The following is a 19,120-nucleotide window of genomic DNA, read 5'->3' on the forward strand; positions in this document are numbered from 1 at the left end:
TCAGAGCTGGAGACAGGTCTCTTAAAGGGGATGTTCCCAGGGAAGCTGGAAGGCCGTGGAAGGGGTGGGACACAGAAGGAGAGGAAGCCAAGTAAGAGTCCAAAAGGCCTGAGCTGGTCCCACAGGGGCCTTAGTTGTGTCTCACCATGGTCCCAGCCAGCACCAGGCACTGGGCTGTCCCATCTCGCACCTGTTGGTCACTGACCAAAGACTCTCTGGCGGTAGGGGAATAAATTCCCAGGCTCTCCACACGGTGCTTAGCCTTCCCTGTAGCCCCAGGGCCATCTTCCAAAGAAGGGCAGGTACCGGGATGCAGAAGGCAAGTGCATGTCCTCTGCCCCAGCGCACACAGCAGCTGCTCCCACCTAAAGGCACGCATCTGCCCAGCCAGACCGGGTGGGATGGCTGTTCCAGCTGCTGTCTGAGTGCCCAACAAACAAAAAGACCCCAAGATGTACTGAGAGGGCCCAGTGGTGGAGAGGAGGGACTGGCAGCTCCCTTGTGTGCTGAAAACCGCCAGAGGAATAATGGAACAGAGCTGCCCACACCACTGTTCAGCCGAGGGTGAGCATTCATCCCTGGGAGCAGAAGGAGCCCAGAAACCAGGCGCATTGTCCCTACCTCAGGAATCAGCCTGCTGTCAGACAATTAGAGAGGGTAAACAGGTCCTGGGAATGTCAGTCCTACATCTGCCCGAATCCCATCACCTCTACTCGGGGACCCTAGACCTGCCTTTGGAAGAACACCAGAAACCATTATTGTGGAAACCCTGCCCTGCTGATTGTTCTGCCCATGGGGCCCTAGAACACATTATAGTGGTTGACCCTCCCTACCAGCCTTCCAGGGAATGTAGTCGCCCTGCCAGCTGATGAGGAACTTGTAAGACGTCAGTGCCTTACTCAGGGTCACTTGGCAGGGTTGGTGTGGCCAAGTCAGGATTCAAACTCACGTCTGTCTGTCTGCTGTGCCTTTGTTTCTGGTCACTTTGCCACTGTTAAGACACCCAAGCTGAACAGAGCCCTGTGCCACATGCCCAGAGACCTCCCACCAACATGCTGGTACCACACTTGGAATAAAGGGCCCTTCTGAAAAATAAAATAGGAGGGGAGTGTTACTTGCAAAATGCGTATCTTGGGTGTAATTTCAGGATACAATCGATTGCTCTCCTAACTTCTGAAATAATCTCAGGTCAACACTACCCTAAGTTAGGTATGGGTAGACAAACTTTTTCTATAAAGGCCAGAGAGTAAATCGTCCAGGCTTTGAAAGGCCATACAGTCTCTGTTGCAGCTACTCAACTCAGCTGTTGTCCAGAAAGCAGCCATGATAATAGATGAATAGGTGTGTCCATGTTCCAATAAAACTTCATAAAAAACATATGGTGGGTCATATTTGGCCAGAGTTTGTCAACCACTGGTCCAAGTTGAACCTGAACCCCTCTTCATCCTGATTATAGCTATTTAGACAGTTCAGATTCTACCTGACTAGGCATTCAGGAGGCCCCATCATCTAAGTGTCCTTCAGAAGGGGAGGAAGCGATCCAGCATCTACTGAGTATCAATAGGTACGAGGCTCTGCTGGGCATTTAATGTACACCATCAGTACACTCAGTCAGCCTAGGTCGGCTCTTGGCGTTCAAGGCATTATTGCTTTCTTTTTTTTGGTGCTATTCAACATTTTAATTTTTCTTTACTTAGAAAAGCATTATGTAGAAAATAAAATGACAGTGACACATTGCGAAGGGGGATGAAGGATGAAGAGGGACAGAGAACAGTAGAAAGGAAAACCTGTCTGTGTATTCTTGGCAGTGCTTTTTTTTTTTTTTTTTGAGGGCATCTCTCATATTTACTGATGAAATGGTTGTTAACAACAATAAAATTCTGTATAGGGGACTCAATGCACAATCATTAGTCAACCCCAAGCCTAATTCTCGTCAGTCTCCAATCTTCTGAAGCATAACGAACAAGTTCTTACATGGTGAACAAGTTCTTACATAGTGAATAAGTTTTTACATGGTGAACAGTGCAAGGGCAGTCATCACAGAAACTTTCAGTTTTGATCACACATCATGAACTATAAACAATCAAGTCAGATATGATTATTCGTTTGATTTTTATACTTGATTTATATGTGAATCCCACATTTCTCCCTTATTATTATTATTATTTTTTTAATAAAATGCTGAAGTGGTAGGTAGATGCAAGATAAAGGTAGAAAACATAATTTAGTGCTGTAAGAGGGCAAATGTAGATGATCAGGTGTGTGCCTGTAGACTATGTGTTAATCCAAGGTAGACAAGGGCAACAAAACATCCACGGATGCAGAAGATTTCTCTCAAAACAGGGGGGTGAGGTTCTAAGCCTCACCTCTGTTGATCCCCAATTTCTCACCTGGTGGCCCCCCTGAGACTGTGCCTGTCTTAGGTTGTTCCTCCCTTGAGGAATCTTACCCATCTCTGGCTAACCAGTCATCTTCCGGGGCCATACAGGGAAATGTAAAGCTGGTAAGTGAGAGAGAAGCAATATTCTTTGAAAAGGTTAGCTTTTTACTTCTTTGCAGATTTATGCCCTGTGGCTTCTATGCCCAGCATTTGTCCTGAGGTATCTTTACCACTTGGAAGAATTATGATACTCAGTAATTTTCTATATGAGGCACGAATTCTACTAAAGGGTTGTAATTAGGAAGGAAGAAGAAAAGCTATAGAAGTAGCAGATGGAAGAAAACATGGGAAGATTGATTATTTCTTTGACATATCTTCTTGTAGAGTAACATAAGCATGTATAGGTTTTAACAAACTACTAATTAAATTGCGTACACACATTAACATAATAGGAATACAGCTACATAACAAATATTACTTTTTGTTTACAGTTTATTGCTGTCTGTCCCTAAGGCACGTGCCCAGTTAAGTGTCTCAGTGAGGTGGAATCACAGTATGCATTTACCTGGCGATCACTGAATCAGTGTCCATTCTCCAGCAGATTGTGAGCATCACAGGGGCAGGGCCCCTGTATGTTTTGCCCACTGTCATATCCCCCAGAACCTAGCACAGGGCATGGCACATAGCAGGCTCCTAGCAGACATGTGCGGTAAGTGGATGGATGAGCACACAGTCTGAGTGCGCTCACGTGGCCGCCCAGGGCTTTCCTGATGTGGCCCCATCTCGTCACTTCTCAGCAGTGCTGAGCTGTCCTGAGGCTGGCGAGTGCCGGCCTTCTGGGCAGTGGTGCATCTGCAGCCCTGGATGGGAACCGAAGGCTGGGAAGACCTGCAGGGAGGGCGGTGGTGGTGGGGGGTCCAGGACAAGGGGCAGAGAAAGGGTGGGCAGCAGCTCCAGCAAGAGGAGCGCTGCTGAGTAACGAGCCCCGGCCTGCAGGCGCCCCGCAGAGAGGGCTGTTTGGGTGAAGAACAAGGGGAGACGTGTTCTGCAGTCGCCACCAGAAGCATAATTAATTACGCCAGGCAGTGGCCTGCTGCTCTGGGCTCCTGCCCCAGCCTCCACCCAGATCTTTCCCTTGCGTTGGGAAAAGCTGTGGCTGCCCCACCATAGAGACTTAAGCACAATTCATCATTTTCCTTTCCTAATTAGGCACGGGAATGATGGAGACAATTATTAATAATGTATTGGGGTTTTTTTTAATGCTCCCCTCAGGAGCCAAGCCTGAGAACAGTGTCCTTGATGATACACAGCCACCCGGCCACCACACTGGGCTCCATGCCCAGGACACCAGCCAGAAATAAATAAACCAGAGGAGTGAGTGCCCGTGGAGCTGGGGCAACAGGCTGGCACTCACAGATGGAATGACTCGGAGCCCCTCCGCAGGGCTTCGGTGGGGAGGCCCTGGCACCAGCTGGGGAGCAGAGGCTGGGGGTGCCACTTGCTCATGCCCCACTTCCTTCCCTGGCTTGCCGGGGCCGACCCAGACAGGACCTTTCCACAGGGCTGCCCTGTCCCCTACCCTGTAGCACTGGCCCAAATATCATCTCAAAGAAGCTCCTCTGATCCCAGGGAGACCCCCATGTGCCCTTTCCATACACAGCATCATCCCCTGCCCCCCATAGCACCCTGGGTTATCTTCTTCAAAGCATTTTCTTTCTTTCTGCACTTTTTATTATGCCTGGATTTGCTTGCTTGCTTGGCTTTTGTCCGTGTAGCAGTTACAAGTTGGCCCTGCAGCCAGATGCCCGGGCTCAGATCCCAGCTCCACTACCCACCCAGGGAATTTAGGCACCTTTCTGGAACCTCAGTTTCCTCATCTGATCCCGCAGTGTCTTTACTCCCTGGGTGCACCCTCAGCGCCCTCACCCTGCACTCACTTCACCCAACACAGTGGCCCCAGGCAGCTGAAGGTGGCTGGCGCAAAAGGGCCTACCTTGCCCTGGACTCACTTTAGGTTCGTGACCTCGAGCCTCACCAGCCCACCACGCTCCCCCAGTCCATGCATTGGCCTGCCCTCCTGGAATGCCCGCTGCTCCCCTCCACCACCCAGTGCCTCCTCTGTCCTCACTCTCAGCTGCTGACCTCAATTCCTCTTTGCTGGTGCAGTCCAAACATCCATGCCCTCCTGTCACCTTCCTTATGGATCAGGGCTCCTTCCTCCTACCCGTGCACTGGCCGTCGTCTCTCTTGGGTTACCTGCACCAGCACAGGTATGCGCACGCGTGTACACACACACATGCACTTTCTCTCTCTCTCTCTCTCTGCCTCCCTCTCTGCTGCTGGCCTCCTCACATAGAAGGGCCCGGACCCTCTTTGCTCCGTCCAGCTCCCTCCCTTGATGATGACATCCAGTCTTGCGGCTGTGAGCTGACAACTCCCGAGTTTATGCCTCCAGCAGAACCTTTGCTTCTGAACTCAGAATCCAGCCCCAGCTGCCTACTCACCACTTTCCCTTAGCAGTGTGGGAATCTCATGACCCACACACCCAGCAAGCCTGCCCTGCCACCTCCTTGTCCCTAGACGACAGCCCCATCCCACCACTTGCTCAGCCCCCAATCCCTAGAGGCACCTTTTCTGTCTCACACCCACATCCAAGCTTTCATGAACTCTACCTTGCAACATACACGCACACACACACTGGACTCTAAACAGAGCAACTGGGCTGATGTGTCAGGCAGACCTCACTGCGCCCTTCATTGGCACCCCAGCTCTCAGTGTAAAAGCCCAGATCCTTCTCCTGGCCTCCAGGCCCTGAGCCATCTCCCCCCACCCACCCTGGTCCACTTTATCCCAGCCACTGCAGCTCCTCGCTGCGCCTCAGAAACACCAGGCTCATGCTGACCTCGGAGCGGTTGCTCTGGATCATCCCCAGGAACCTGCATGACGAACTCCCTCCCCAAGTCCCACTCTGCTTAAAGGTAGCCCCTTGAGGCTCACCGTGGATACCCTACTTTGCACTGCCACCCACCCTCCCTGCATCCTAGCACCTTCAGCCCCCCCAAAGCTGCTCTTCTTGGGATAAAGAAGAACACAGCAGTGTCTGTGAGGAAAGAGGCCCACCTGTTTCTGTGCCTTAATAGCAAGGACACAGTTCTGGAAGCCCTCGGTCAACTTCCTCTCATGTCATTGCCCAGAATGGCATGATGTGCCCCCCCCCGAACCAATTAGGGGCAAGACTGGAACAGCCAGGCCTGGCTGAGACCACTGAACACCCACCTCCTGGGCTGGAGCCACCTTCTCCGCAAAGCCCCGGCCCTGTGGAGGTGGGACCTGGCAGAGCTGGGCACCTGCCGGGAGAAGGGGGCGGTGTGGTAGGCAGCCAGCGGGTGTGTCCTGTGGGTCCTCTGCACAGCTTGCGGAACCTCTGGCCAGCCCTGAGGAGGAAGCTCTGCTGCTTTCCCCAGCTTGCAGTGGAGAAACTGAGGTGAAATCTGAATGAGTACCTGCATCCCAGAATCTGAACTTTAACTCCAGGCCCTTTTGATTCAAAGCCAATACAAATAACCACTGTGCTGAACTGAGAGAGGCACCCAGGAAGGAGGAGCCCGTGATCTCCAGGCTAGAAGCAGCACAGACAAGCCTGGAGTTGGGAGGGGTGGGGGGGGTGAGGGCAGGGGCAGCTGGAGGGGAGGTCCGAGAGCACAGCCCCAGGATTTGGCCTCTGGTGACCTAGCTGGAGCCGAGGGAATGCTGAGCCCCAGGCTGGGGTCTGAGCCTGGGAGGAAGGCAGGGCAGGGAGGTAGGAGCTCCCTGATGGAGGCTTCCAGCACAGCGGTGAGGGTCTGAGAGATGCTGCACACACAGGGCAATTGCTGAGAAGAGGCTGTGGGCAAGAGGGTGTTTGGGGGCCACCTCAGTTCAGAAGTGAGGGTAGGACCACGGGCCCCCAGCTCTCCCTGTGAAGCCCACGGTGTGTCCAGCCTGGTCAGCCCTTGTGGTTGGAGCCTCTCCAGAGCCCTGGGAGTGTCCTGGCAGCACACTTAGGCCTTTCACCTGACAGGACCCCTGGCCAGAAGCTGGCCAAGGCCCTATGCACTTCCACAGGCCAACAATTTCTGCCTACGGTGAATGAAAGCCGGGAATGCTTGCCACGGTAGCCCACCACAGTCCAGCTGCCTGGAGCAGGAAGGGGGCCCCTAAGCCAGGTTTGGAAGGCCTGTGGGGTGAGGGGGCAAGAGACAGATGCCCCCAAATCAGGCCAAGCTCAGCCCTTCCTCCCTGGCACATTGCCCCTGCTGGCCCTGGCTAGAGGCAGGGACCCCATGTGGGCTGCAGCATGCACAGCCTGCTTCCCTCCTGCAGAGTGCAAAGGGAGGGCCCCTGTTTCAGGAAAAAGCAGGGTGTGAGGCCCCCAAGAGCTCTGTCCTGTTGGTGTGGGCAGGAGTGTAGGCCTTCTGTCTGCTGTTACCAGGCAGCCAGGGGCTTCCTGCTTTGGGAACCTCTGGTCTGGGGAGGACTTGAGAAGACTCATGAAAAAGGGGTTCTCTGTGCTGTACCCAAAGCATGAGCCAAATTACCATCAGCAGAGAAGGGCAGAGGGCAAAGCTGAGGTGCATCTGCTCACTGTTGTGAGCTGGAGCACCTCCAAAGGAAACCTCTTCCTTTTTTCTAGAAATGGGGGCTTGCTCCATAGGTTTGCATAAAGCACCAAGATCAGATCTTGTATTTGTGGTTTTTCAAGTCCAACCATTCACCCTGGCACCTTCAAGAAAGGAAATGCGTGAGCAGCCCCACACCCAAGCTGGTCCACGTGGGAGGGCGGACGCCCCTGGCACAGGCCTCCCCATGGACGCCCTGTGCCCATGAATGGATAGCAGTGGGCCTGAGTCAGCCCCTTGTGCTCGGGGGACAATGGGCTCTGTGTGGGGGTGGGGCACAGTGGGGAGGCCTCCGGCACTGCCCCACACCCCATCCTTTCTCAGCAGTCTCTGGGTCAGTGTCAAGCAGCCCAACAGGGTGGGGCTGGGGACACCGAGAAGTGTGAGGGAAGGGCTGTCAGCCGATGAAGGGGCTTCTGAGCACCCTCTCCTCATGTGCCCACAACAGTACAGAAAGCAGGGCTGAGAGAGGTGAGGCCCAGGGTCTGCCCAGCCCCTCCTCTGAGCCTCAAAGTCCCCCTTTGTCCAAAGGGTCCATGAAACAGGTTCTGCCAACATACAAATGTTTCAGGAAAGCTGCTAGACCCCTTGCCATTCTCGCAAGCGAGATAAAACCAACGGGTGTTTTAGGTGAGCAGGCGGAGGCAGAACATGCTATAAATGCTCTTCTGTGTTCGCCAGCACTTCATCAGCTTGCTGAGTCCTGTGTCTGCACTCTTCCTAGACCTGCTGAAAGGTTTCCTCAAGACCCACCCTGTGGTTGGGAAGGCACGGTACAGAAAGAGACCCCACACACAGAAAGAAACCCCTAAGGGTAACTGTGCCCTGAGATGTCCCTTGGAGCTGGGCTGTGCCTGGCGCAGTGGCTGAGACACGATGCCTGACAGTGTCATGAAGCCCGGGCTAGCTTCTGGCTTCAGTTTCCCATGGTGAAGGCTGAGCGTGTCCTCTGTGATTTGGAAAGTACATTCATGGGCTTAAGCCCCTTGAAGGAGACTGGCCTGTACTCAGCTCAGGGCCCTCGACAAGCCCGTGCCCGGCAGTTGTGAGCCACCTGATGGGCTGGGAGAGGCTTCAAGGAGCAGGGAGCAGAGGGCACCTCAGGTGGCACCCCCTCTCCTGGTTAATTAAGGCCAATCAAGTAGACTGCCAGCTCGGCTCCTGGGGATCAGTCAGGAAACCGTTCAGGCAGGCTGGGAATGAGTCACCAAAGACTCTGAAAGTCAGGAGAGACGTCTAATGATGCGCCAGAACCCACTGCACACCTGTAGTGTCACCAGAAGTACATGGCACTCAGGGTGCACTTGAGAAGTGGGGAGCAACGGGGGTAAGAGGCCAAGCCAAGGATAAATCCGTAGCCTCCATCTCACAGTGAGTAAGCTGTGTTAAAACAAAGAACATGGCTGGAACTCCCTTCTAAGAACTGTTAAAAAACTGTTGCGAAACCAAGGTTGTTTCCACATTACTCACTGTTGCTTTGATTCATTCCTACCTCACTCTGTGCCCTCCTGGCAAATATTTGTGCCCAGCTGTCTCCGGCGAGGAGAAGGAAGTGGCAGGTGCCCAGGTCATGCATAAATATGTGTTGAGTTGGCCATGAGTGCTGTCACAAGGCACACCTGGGTGCAAATCCTGACACGTCCCTGTCTGTGTGGCCTCGTCTCCCCACTTACAAAAGGGGGAGATAGGTGGGCTCTGCACCGTATGCCTGGGGGGGGTGCCCAGCAAATGGTGGGTGCTCCTCCCAGATCTTCAAGAACATTGTCTCCGCTGTCTCAGTTGAGAGTCACAAAAACCCATGAGGAATATAGAGAAGGTGCTGGTCACCAAGAGCAGCCGGGGGGCTTGCCTGACTTCATGCAGTCCCTCTGTGGCCCTGGACCGCCATAGGTCCACAGGCCCACAGCAGTCTCCTCGGTCGGCCAAGAATCCTCCATACCTGTTCAGATGGGTACATTTGAAGCTCCCTACCCGCCCCCACCACCACCATCTGCTTCTTTTCCACAAGATATGCGGGCATCGCGATTTCTTTTCTAGCATGTGGAGTAGAGTAGTAGAGTGCATTCATATGCTCACTTGCACATTTTCTTGTATGCTGCCTCCTTCCTCCGCTTCTGTAAGCCCCCTTCGGGCGGGACCTCACCTGACTTGTCCATTCCCTCGATGTGCAGCTCCATCTCCCAGATCTACTGTCTGGGCACTGCTGGCTCCTCCCTTCCAGGACTCTCTTTGGACCCTCTCTCCAGGCAGCAAGCTGGGCAGCTGTAGAACTCGCCTCCTCTGTTTCTTGTTTCTCAGAGATCACTGCCTTTTATTGCCTTGATGTTTTATAGATTGGGTATGTTTTGGGATGTTTTCATTGGCCAGGGTGCAAGTCTGGCCCGTTACTCCCTCTTGGCTGGAAGCAGAAGTCCCAAACGTAAGCTTTTAATGATGCATTTTTTGACCAAAGAGAAAGCGGTTCCTTTGATAAAGCACAACTGAGTGTGGGTAGTTCTGCATTGCTCTCTGTGGTTGCCAGCAGGCATCAGGAGTGTGTAAGGAGCACAGCTGATAGAGCCTCATGGAGTCCTGGGAGGGAGGGTGCTGTGACCCCTGAAAAGTCTTGGAGGCTCCCACCTTTCTGTCCCGTTTGCTGGATCTTGGCTGGGAGTGGTGGTGGTGGTGGGGGTGTGGGGGTGGACGGGAGCCAGAGCTCGGCAGCCTCAGGCCTGCAACTTCACACTCTGGTGGCCTCAGCCTTCCCCGTCTGACCACCTGTCTCTCACCGGCATCCCCCTTCCCTGCTGACCCTTAACACCCGGTGGGCTCCTCACCTCAGCCACAGATGAGTTTACCTTGCACATTAGAAACCTGGGCGTGACTCTCCTGCATCCTGCTGGCTCCTCCAGCCAGGTGATCCGGTCCTGGCCAGATCAATAGTGATCCAGGGCAGCCAACACCAGACCTGCTAAAGGCACAATTTACATGTAAGCCACCTTTGTTCTCCCAGACCTAGCTGGGCTCCACACAGACGGTGCTCAGTAAATGTTTTGCTGGATGAACAAAAGAATGAGTGAATGAGTGAGCAAGTCCCTTCATGACGCTATCCTCTCTGATATGACCTATCCGTCTGCGCACATGGCAAGCTTACCCCTCTGGAGAGGAGTACTGGCCACACCCATTGGGAAGGACGTTCGGAGCAGGCCTGCCCTGCCCCCAAAGATCTGGGTCCCACCCTGGTCCCTGGGAGGGCTGCTTCTAGATCCCAAGCCTCAGCACTTTTTCTTTTCTGAAATGACACCTCCTGGGCTTCCTCCAGCTCCAACATTCCCTGACCCTTTCTCCTGTAAAATGACTCAAGCAAGGATAAATGAGGATGCATTCTTTGAACACAATAGCTGTTTCCTTAGCAAAATACAAGATTTACGCCTAGGACTAGGTCCACAAATACTTCTGTCTTCTCGTTCCTGCTATCTTTTTGTCCTGGGGAGTTTCCTCACATGCAAGTGGCAAGCAGAGCAGCGCAAATAATAGAAGGGACCGATGCAGCAGGACCCTCGCAAACAAGTCTCCCTGCCTTCGGTATAGACTGTGTTTGGGGAAAGTAAGCAAGGGGGCAGTTCCCACCTCCAAGAGGACAGTTCCCACCTCCGTAACAGAGAATGTAAAGAGAAGAGCATCAGACGAGGCGCTCATTTCCACATTCCAAATTGTCAAACTCCAAACGAGGTTTAGAGTCCACCAGTCTGTTCCAGGTTGATGGAGTTTCTCAACAGGGGCCCCAGGTGGCATTTTGCCTAGTGTGGGAATATTCAGCTCATTGCTGTTGCTAGCGTCCATAGCTTCTCAGCCCACTCATTGTGGCTCCCAAGGGCGCCCCCCCCCCATATTACCAAGTGCCCCTGGAGGTGTACACTGATAGCTGTCTGCCCAGCCAGGGAGTGCTGGGAACCTGCAGGCCGTGGGCAGGTGTGAGGGACCCAGTGGGCTGCAGGCATGGCCCTGGGGACTTGGCTGGAGGTGTTAGAGCCTGACACAGAATTGACAGAAAAGAAAATTGCTTCCCTTTGCAGGGTTGTGTACCTGGTTGCCTGTGACTACTGCTGCAGGGAAGGCTGGCCTGGAGCTGTGCCCATTCTCCTGGGAAGACTCGGCCAAGCCAGGGGCACCCCAAAATGAGGGATTGGGGGGAATGATTTTGTGTTTGATATGTCACAGAAGAAACTCTGAAGTTCATCATAGAGAAAATGAGAATCCCTTTGGCCCCCCCCTTTCCCTTATTTTAGGGTTTATTCTCATTTTGAATTCCATATTCTGTATTATTTTGGTATTGGGGATTCTAAAGGCTTGATATCACCCGGGAGGAAAGCAGTCACCAAGGATGTTTAGCGACATCCTGGTCCCAGCCATTTCTCAGGGGCGTTTCGGAACTGGCTGGGTCTCGTGATGATCTGAGCTCCACCTCTAGAGACCTTGCGTTTGCTGATGAGGCTTTAGCACCTATTCCCTGGAAAGCACAGAATGGTTCCTGGACTCCTAATCCAGCTGCAACAATGCTACAATTTGATAACAATTTGGTAACCATAATTTCTCCCTTCCTTCCACCTTTCCTTGTTCTGAACAGGAGCATGTATACACTAGTACAAGTGCTTGGGGAAATGAGCGTGGCGGTTCCCTATAAAGCTAATCATGCACACACCATAGGAGCCATCCATCTTGCACCTAGATGTTTATCCACGAGAAATGTAAAAACATGTCTATGCCAACAAAACAGGTCTACACCGTGTTCATAAATACTTATAGCAGCCTTACTCACAAAAGCCAAAGCTTGGAACCAGCCTCGGTGTCCATCAACAGGTGAACAAATTGTGGCATGTACATTAAATGCGATACTGTTCAGCCACGAAGAGGAAAGAACTATTGAAATATGCAACAATGCGGACAAATCTCAAAAACACTTTGCTAAAGGAGGCAAGAACACACCAACTGTATGATTCCATTTATATGAATTTTAAGAGCAAGGAAATCTCATCTGCAATTTCAGAAAGCAGAATAGTGGTTGCCTCCTGGGTAGGGACTGACAAGGAGGTCCAGGGAAAGTTTCTGTAGTGACAGAAATATTCTGTGTCATGATAGAGGTGTGGTTTACACTGGTATACACATCTGTCAAAGCTACTCAGACCACACAGCTAACATGAGTGCATTTCATTACATGTAAATTACACCTTGCTGATTATAACATCAATAATGATGATGATAAAGTCATCCATGGATCCTTTGGGAAATCATTCACTTATTCCCCATGTACTGTTGTACTCCCTCCCAGGGCCATATTATTAAACGGATGCAGAGTCTAGGGCATAGTTTTGATTCTTTTGCATGTATTCATATCTTAAAGACCTGACCAGAGCTAGTAGTACCTGTATGTCTGTCCGTCCATTCATCCATCATTCCCTCCCTCTCCAGCCCCTCTCTCTTTCTCTCCCTTCCTCCTCTCCCATTCATTTTGTAACCCTGGGCACTTCCTCCCAGTTGTGTCTGGGTCTCTTGAGCTGGGATGAGGCCGTGTGCTGTGTCTGCTTCTCTCAGAGAAGAGTGAACCGGCTTTGCTGTGAGCCTCATCACAGCACCCCACACAGCCAGTGCCGAGGCGGAGGACAGGTCACCCCAAGGTCCCCATGGAGTGGCGATGAGGGAGCCTACAGGACCCAGTGTCACGTGCAATCTCCATGACAGACTTTTCCAAATTTGGGGCATTTGGGGCACTCATGCAAACTGAGACGGTTGTAGGCACCGCCATATGGGCCAAATCCGAGAAGGGAGAGGGCTTGCCTCTGACAAGAAATTAACTTAAAGTTGATGTTGATGACCCTCCCTCTCCTTCTTCCCTCTGGGTGCCCTGGGAGCCCTCCCCCCACCCCCACGATCGGAGGAAGTGGATTTAATGCCTCGACTGAGAGAATGAGATGTGCTGTTATTTTTCATGGGAAATTAAACCTGACCCTGCTGTCAGTTAGCTCATGCCAAGGGAGGATGGATGGTCTGGGGCGGCGCTTAACCCTGGCTCAGAGCATGCTGCCTGGCTGGGGGCCAGCATGATGTCACCTGCTGCCGGGGTGCAGGTGGGGACACGGACGGCAGGACGGGTCAGAGGGCCTTCATCCCGGTGATGGATGTGGCAAGGCCACCCTGGTGGCACCCACCACAGTCCACGTCTGTCGCCGTCTGGGGCCCGCTCATCCGGCGGAGATTCAGACAGCTTCTGTCTCTTGCAGCCCCCAACTCTACCTCATGCCCTGCTGAGGAAAGCTGGTCGGGGCTGCTGATCGCTGTCGCGGTGTGCTGCGCGTCCCTGGTGTTTCTCACTGTGCTTGTCATCATTTGCTACAAAGCCATAAAGAGGTGAGTGCTCACAAGGTGCTGAGCCCTGAGCTCTTCCGCCTGCCCCATGCCTCTCCATATCACTAGTACTGGGCTAAGAACAGATTTCACTATTCCTGCCTGCCCTTCCGCAAGGGTGCCCCAGACCCGGAGTGTGTCTGTGTTCCTTTGAGGCCAGGAGGACACATGGACAGGAAGGCCCCCTTCTCCAGGACCCTGTAATTCAGGGGGAGGCCTGGCCTTGGAAACTCAGGCAGCGGCATTGGAAACATGGCCAGTCCGATTCCCACGTGTTCCGTGGGCACCTACTGTGTGCCAGGCTCTGCACGTAGAGAGACACATAAGACCCAGGCTGTGCTCACCTGGCCGCAGGGCCATGTGAATGACTGTGTTGCAAGGCAGGTGGCAAGGCGGGGGGCCATGGGTGTTGGCTGGCGGCCTGCTGCGGGTGCAGGAGGAGTCCTGGTTCACTCCGATGGCCATGACGCGGCATAGGAGCTGAGCACGTGCTGCAGGAAGAGGAGGATTTCCCATGGCAGAGCAGGGGAGGCTCCGGGCAAAGGTGGCTGTGTGAGAAAAAGCACCAGGGCACCCAGGCCACTGTGCAGGGGAGACGAGGCTAAAGGGAGCCGAGCCTGAGCAGGGACGTGTTTGTCCCACCACGCCGAGCAGCTTGCCTGTGACTAGTAGGCACAGGGAGCCAGTGAAGGTTTTTGAGGAAGAGTGTGCAAGATCTACCTGGGGTACTGCCAGAGAGTAGGATCCTAAGTGCCCTCAAGGACCCTTCCCTGCAGAGACAGGCATCAACATCTTTTTAATAAGCTCAGTCTCTTCCAAAAGACACGCAGCGTGCTTCTGCCTCTTTGCCCCAAACTTCTCCTGAACGAGCGAGCGCACTGCCTGTTTCAATGGGAGGAGGCGAGGGGAACGTGGCGGAACAAACTCACACTGCTATCTGACTGGCAGTGCCGGCCACTGTGGGCTGGGCTTTGTGTCCGCGGGGCTGGGGGTCTCCAGGAAGGCATGTGGGGGCACCCCCCTCCCTTCTGCTCCCCTCCACGCCGCAGCCTCAGGGGCCTTCTCTCTGCTGTCTGCCCCTCCCATAGGCTCTGACCTCTTGGTTCCTGTGTCTCTCCGCAGGCAGAAAAAGACCAGGAACTCACCCGAGATGGCTCAGTGGATCCCTTCCATGGGTGTGGGTGGGGCTCCCTCCCCAGGGAGGTGGGGGTGAGTGGGTCCAGGGGTGAAGGGGGCTGGTGAGGCCCTCCGGAGCTGGCCACAGGGAAGCAGTTAGCACCCTACAACAAGAGCAAGGGGAGCAAATGGTGCCATGGGAATCCTAGTGAGCCTGGAGACCCAGATGAGGGTCTCACAGGAGCTGTGGTTGGAAAAGCTGGAGATGTAGCCCCAGAATAGGAAAGGAGGGGCAGAAACGACCCATCCTCTCCATGTTCCCCAGTCCCCTCAGGGTGCCTGTCATTGGCCAAACCCAAGAAACTGAGGAGCCCCTGGGATGCAGTCAGAAGAGCCAGCCTCCCAGAGCCCAGGGCAGGGAGAAGACAGAACCGCAGCCGGGGGAGGCAGACGGAGACGGCAGCGCGGTCTCTTCTCTGCCCCAGCACCACGACCTGCATCCTTCTCTGGGCAAGACCTGGAGTCAAGGGAATAAGACCCAGGCCTCTGTCCTCCACGTCCTCATAATGCAGAAAGGGCATCCCAGCACACAAGGGCAGATGTTCAGTGACTGGAGTGGGCTCTGTCCACGGTGGAGCGGAGGCAGAAATAGAGGCCAGCACTCCTAGACAAGGCTGGACGGAGGCTTGAGTGGGGAGGCCAGCGGAAGTTACATCCCGGTGCTGGAGAGCACGTGCCCTCGCTGCTCCCTTGCTGACCTCTGCTGGGGGCTGCAAGACATAGATAGCTTCGTGCAAGCCAGCTGTCTGCATTTTTCTCCAGAGTTAATGGAGGGTTTCTTGCTCACAACCACTTCTTTCTGGTTAATAATTCATTTGAAACATGCCTTCTCTCTTGGGAAACAAAAGCATTTTATGTCGTTGTAAAACCATTAAAAGGGAAATTCAGTGATAAAGCCTGCCTTTTAAAAAACTCTCACAGCCTGGAGTCTGAGGAGAGGATATTTCCAAGAGATCTTCGTGAATGACCCCAACACAGTCTTTTGGAGCCAGGCTGCCGGGGGGATGGTTCCAGAATACACTGAGGAAGGAAGGAGGTGATTCTGGGCATGGCAGTTTGGCTGGGCTTCTGGGTGCAGACCCCAGGGCCAAAGGCCTCAATGGGGATGGAAGGGCAGATGCAGGAGCTCCCAAGGGTGACCTTGGCAGGAGGTGGGTCTAATCAACCCTTCCTACACACAGACTCAGTGAATCAAACTTCATCCTGTGACCCAATAAATGTTCCAGAAGTCCCAACTCTATACCTGGCAGCACAGTGCTCGGGGGGCCCAGGGGTGGGGGCACCAGAGGAGGGGCACCTACCCAGACCAGGGGCCCTGAGAGTTTCCAGAAGGGGAGTGGGCGTTAACCAGGCCGAGGGGCTGAGAAGGGGTGTTGCTCTCAGTGAGAGTAATACATGCAGTGGCCCCCAAGTCCCCCCTGCCAGCTGCCCCACTGCTTTCCTCTTCTGTAAAATGAGGGTCGTCTAAGGCTCCCCGAGCACTTGCATGCTCCCAGCACTCTGCCTGCTCTCTGAGCCTGTTTCTCTATCCTAAGCCACCAGGAGGACCACTGCCCAGACGTACACATGCTTCCTGAGGGCTGGCCTGGGGCTTCCGGCACAGTCCCTGCCCTAGGCTATAGAAGTGGGTGTTAGTCAGACACCCCCACATCCCCTCCAGAGAACCACATGTTACAGTCAGAGGGGAGGATCTGAAGGGAAGACCAAGGTTCTGAGCAGAGACAACAAAAGAACAGCGTGGTCCAGGGCAGGATGTGAACTTCAAACAAGCAATAACCAGCAACAGTCATCCGCTTAAAGCTCCAAGCCGCAGGGTGTGCGCCAGGAGGGCCAGGCCTCAGACTCCACGCCGGGAGGGAGCTACACAGGCCTGTGAACACTCTCAAGGGTGAGGCCACCCGTCAAGGGTGGCATTTGCAAGGGCTCTGACAGCCACAGCCTTCGTGCGGAGAATAGCCCTGTGCTGTGGAGAGATGACAGCCACTCCCCCAGACCCCCCTCCCTTCAGCCACCCCACCTCCCAGGCACCGGAAGACGCTTGCAGCCCTTGGCATCCATGGCACGGGTCCTTCACCTGCCATTGATTTGCCATTAAGGCACTTGATAGCCATTTCTCTAATTTACAAGGTGTTGGCTGAAAGACCAATAAAAGGTTGCAGAGAAGTTTGGCTCATCCTGCAGACCGTTAATTGCAGACAGTGGGCAAGTGGGCTGCAACCTGGATGAGCAGGATGCACATGGGGGCCTAGGGGCCTGAGCATGCGCAGCATTGCCAGGCCCTGGTGCTCACCCGTTTCGTGGTTGAGGCACTCTCAGTAGAGGAGGCACTTTTGAATGCCCTGGGCTCTTTGATGGAGCCTAAGAACCCACCAGGAAGGGAGTCTGAGACATTTAACCTTCACTCCACTGACAGCAGACCCCTCCATGGGGTGCATGAGACACTGTCAAGCTCCTCAGAGCTGGTCTTTGTCTCCACCTTCCCCAGCAGAGCAGCAGGCTGAGTGTGGGACCTGTCACATCATTGTCAGCAGGGCCCAAGAGGGGTGCCTGGGTCCTGACCCTCCGTGACCAGGCCAGGCATGCCTGGAAGCAGCTCCCGCAGAGGCCGGTGACCGCTGGTCTGTGCGGCCCAGGCTGCCAGCACAGTGCTCCAGGCAGAGAACGTGGAAGGCCTGCTCCTCAGGAAAGAGGTCTCTGGGTAGGGGTCTCTGGCAGGCAGGGGTCTGGACCAGCAAGGAAAAGCTCACTTCCTTTTCTCTTGGTTTTAGGAACCAGGCCTTGTAGGGAGCTGTTGGTGGCCATGTCTTCCTGCACCAGGGTGGAAATGCCTTTCTTTGGTTTAGCAGGACCAGTGCTGGCTGGCTCCCAGCGCCCGCCCCAGAGCGAGGCCGGGGCTTGCAGGCATTGTAGCATTTCCGGAGCCCCCCAGGGCACACATTAGGTAGGAAGCCTGTGCAGCCTGGAGAACATTGGCTGCTATAGGCCAATAGAAACTGCTCCCCACTGACACCTCTCCAAACAGTACTGAGCACTAACGAACACTTGTGGAGCACTTACTGTGTGCCAGACGCTCATCTACATGCTTGACGTGCATTACTGTATTTAACCCTCCCAGGAAGCCTATGAAATGGACAACACTGTTGTGCCCATTTTGTAGACTCGAAAACTGAGGCTTAGCGAGGTTCAGTGCCTTGCCTGGGCTCACACAGCTAGAAAGGGGTAGGGACAGGGCTTACTGAGCTGTGATATCTGCCTCCCAGCACTTACACAGCATGACCCTGAAGGGCTGTGCTTAGTAAAAGGGCACAGTCCAGATGCCAGGTGGAGTCATCTCCTGCTGGAGCTGAAACTCGGCTTCCACTGGGCTCCAGTGGATCCCAGAAAGTGGACTGGGGCAGCAGTGCAGGCAGCAGAGGGGGTGGGGACGTGGCCCCAGTGGAGGAGGGGAGCAGGCCTGGCCGCTTCTCCAGGGAGCTGTCGGGAAAGCTGCCCTGCCCCTTCACCATGGCCATGCCTGTGTGCCTCCAGGCTTTTCCCATTCCCACGGGAGGCCCAGAGCCCCTCTTCTCTTCCTCTCCTCGGAGGCCCTGAAGCCTTCTCTCTCCTGACCTCGTCGAGTTGCAGTTGGTGTTTCACACCCAGCCCAAGATCAGGTGTTTCTCAGGAGGAAAAGCAGCATGGGCTTGGGCCCAGAGATTTTTGCCTATTAATATTTTCAGGAATCCTGATTCTGATATTCATTCTTCCCCTCATATATTGATGGTAAATTTAGGAATCTCACTCAGATCCATCAGTGGTCTCATGTTGGGGGCAAAATGCGATCTCACTGAGAAACAATGCATGGCTCCCCCCAAGTTTTCCAGGCCATGCTAACACCCCGAGTTGGACATCATGCCCACCCAACAAAGCCAGAGCTGCCTGAGGCGTCTGGAAAGGGGTGGATGGGACGGGGAGGAGAGGAAGAAGAGGGAGAAAGGCCCAGGGAGAGGTCAGCTCAGAGGCCATCCCTTCCATGAGCACAGCACAAAGACGGCACCTTGTCTGAGCCCTGCTAACCCGGGAATTCCAGAAAGTGTCTGTGAGCAGCTACATAAATATGGGTTCTTGGATCCCGGAACATGGATGCACTGGGTTAAACCAAAATGAGACAGGCTTCTTGGAAGACTGGAGAACTTCTGGGGATTCTCCAAGAGGAAGGTAGAGGAGGCCTTCCCAGGAGAATGGAGCAGAGCCCATCTTGGGGAGCAGGCCTGCGGGGAATGCTGATGTCACAGAAAGATATCTGAACTAGGACATGGTAGCCAGTGGCGGCCCAGCCCCACCACAAACCAGCTGGGGGTTCCTGGGCAAGTCACAGCTCTCCCTAAGCCTCAGTGTACCCATGGAATGTGAGCCTCGTAACTCCAGGCCTAGCTTCCTCAGGGGACGGTGGTGAGAGAGGACGAGAGAATCTGTGGCTGAGAGCGCTCCGCAGAAGGCACGCTGCACCCTGGGAGGAAGCGTTGGTTGGTTTGCACCTTGCGTT

General features: G+C 54.1%; 1 protein-coding gene across 4 annotated transcripts in view; it reads left to right on the forward strand.

The window, feature by feature from the left end:
- Window positions 1–19,120, forward strand: part of PRIMA1 (proline rich membrane anchor 1) — a 53,280-nt gene that overhangs the window by 29,160 nt on the left and 5,000 nt on the right. For 2 of the 4 annotated variants that reach the window (XM_036991879.2, XM_036991878.2), the window contains exons 4-5: window positions 13,296–13,422; window positions 14,861–17,354. In XM_036991879.2, coding sequence (XP_036847774.2) covers window positions 13,296–13,422; window positions 14,861–15,203 — 470 coding nt within the window. In that variant the 3' untranslated portion in view covers window positions 15,204–17,354. The other 2 variants (XR_005054024.2, XM_036991883.2) reach the window with 2 other exon arrangements.

The sequence above is a fragment of the Manis javanica genome, chromosome 8 (genome assembly GCF_040802235.1).
Source record: "Manis javanica isolate MJ-LG chromosome 8, MJ_LKY, whole genome shotgun sequence".
NCBI lineage: Eukaryota > Metazoa > Chordata > Mammalia > Pholidota > Manidae > Manis > Manis javanica.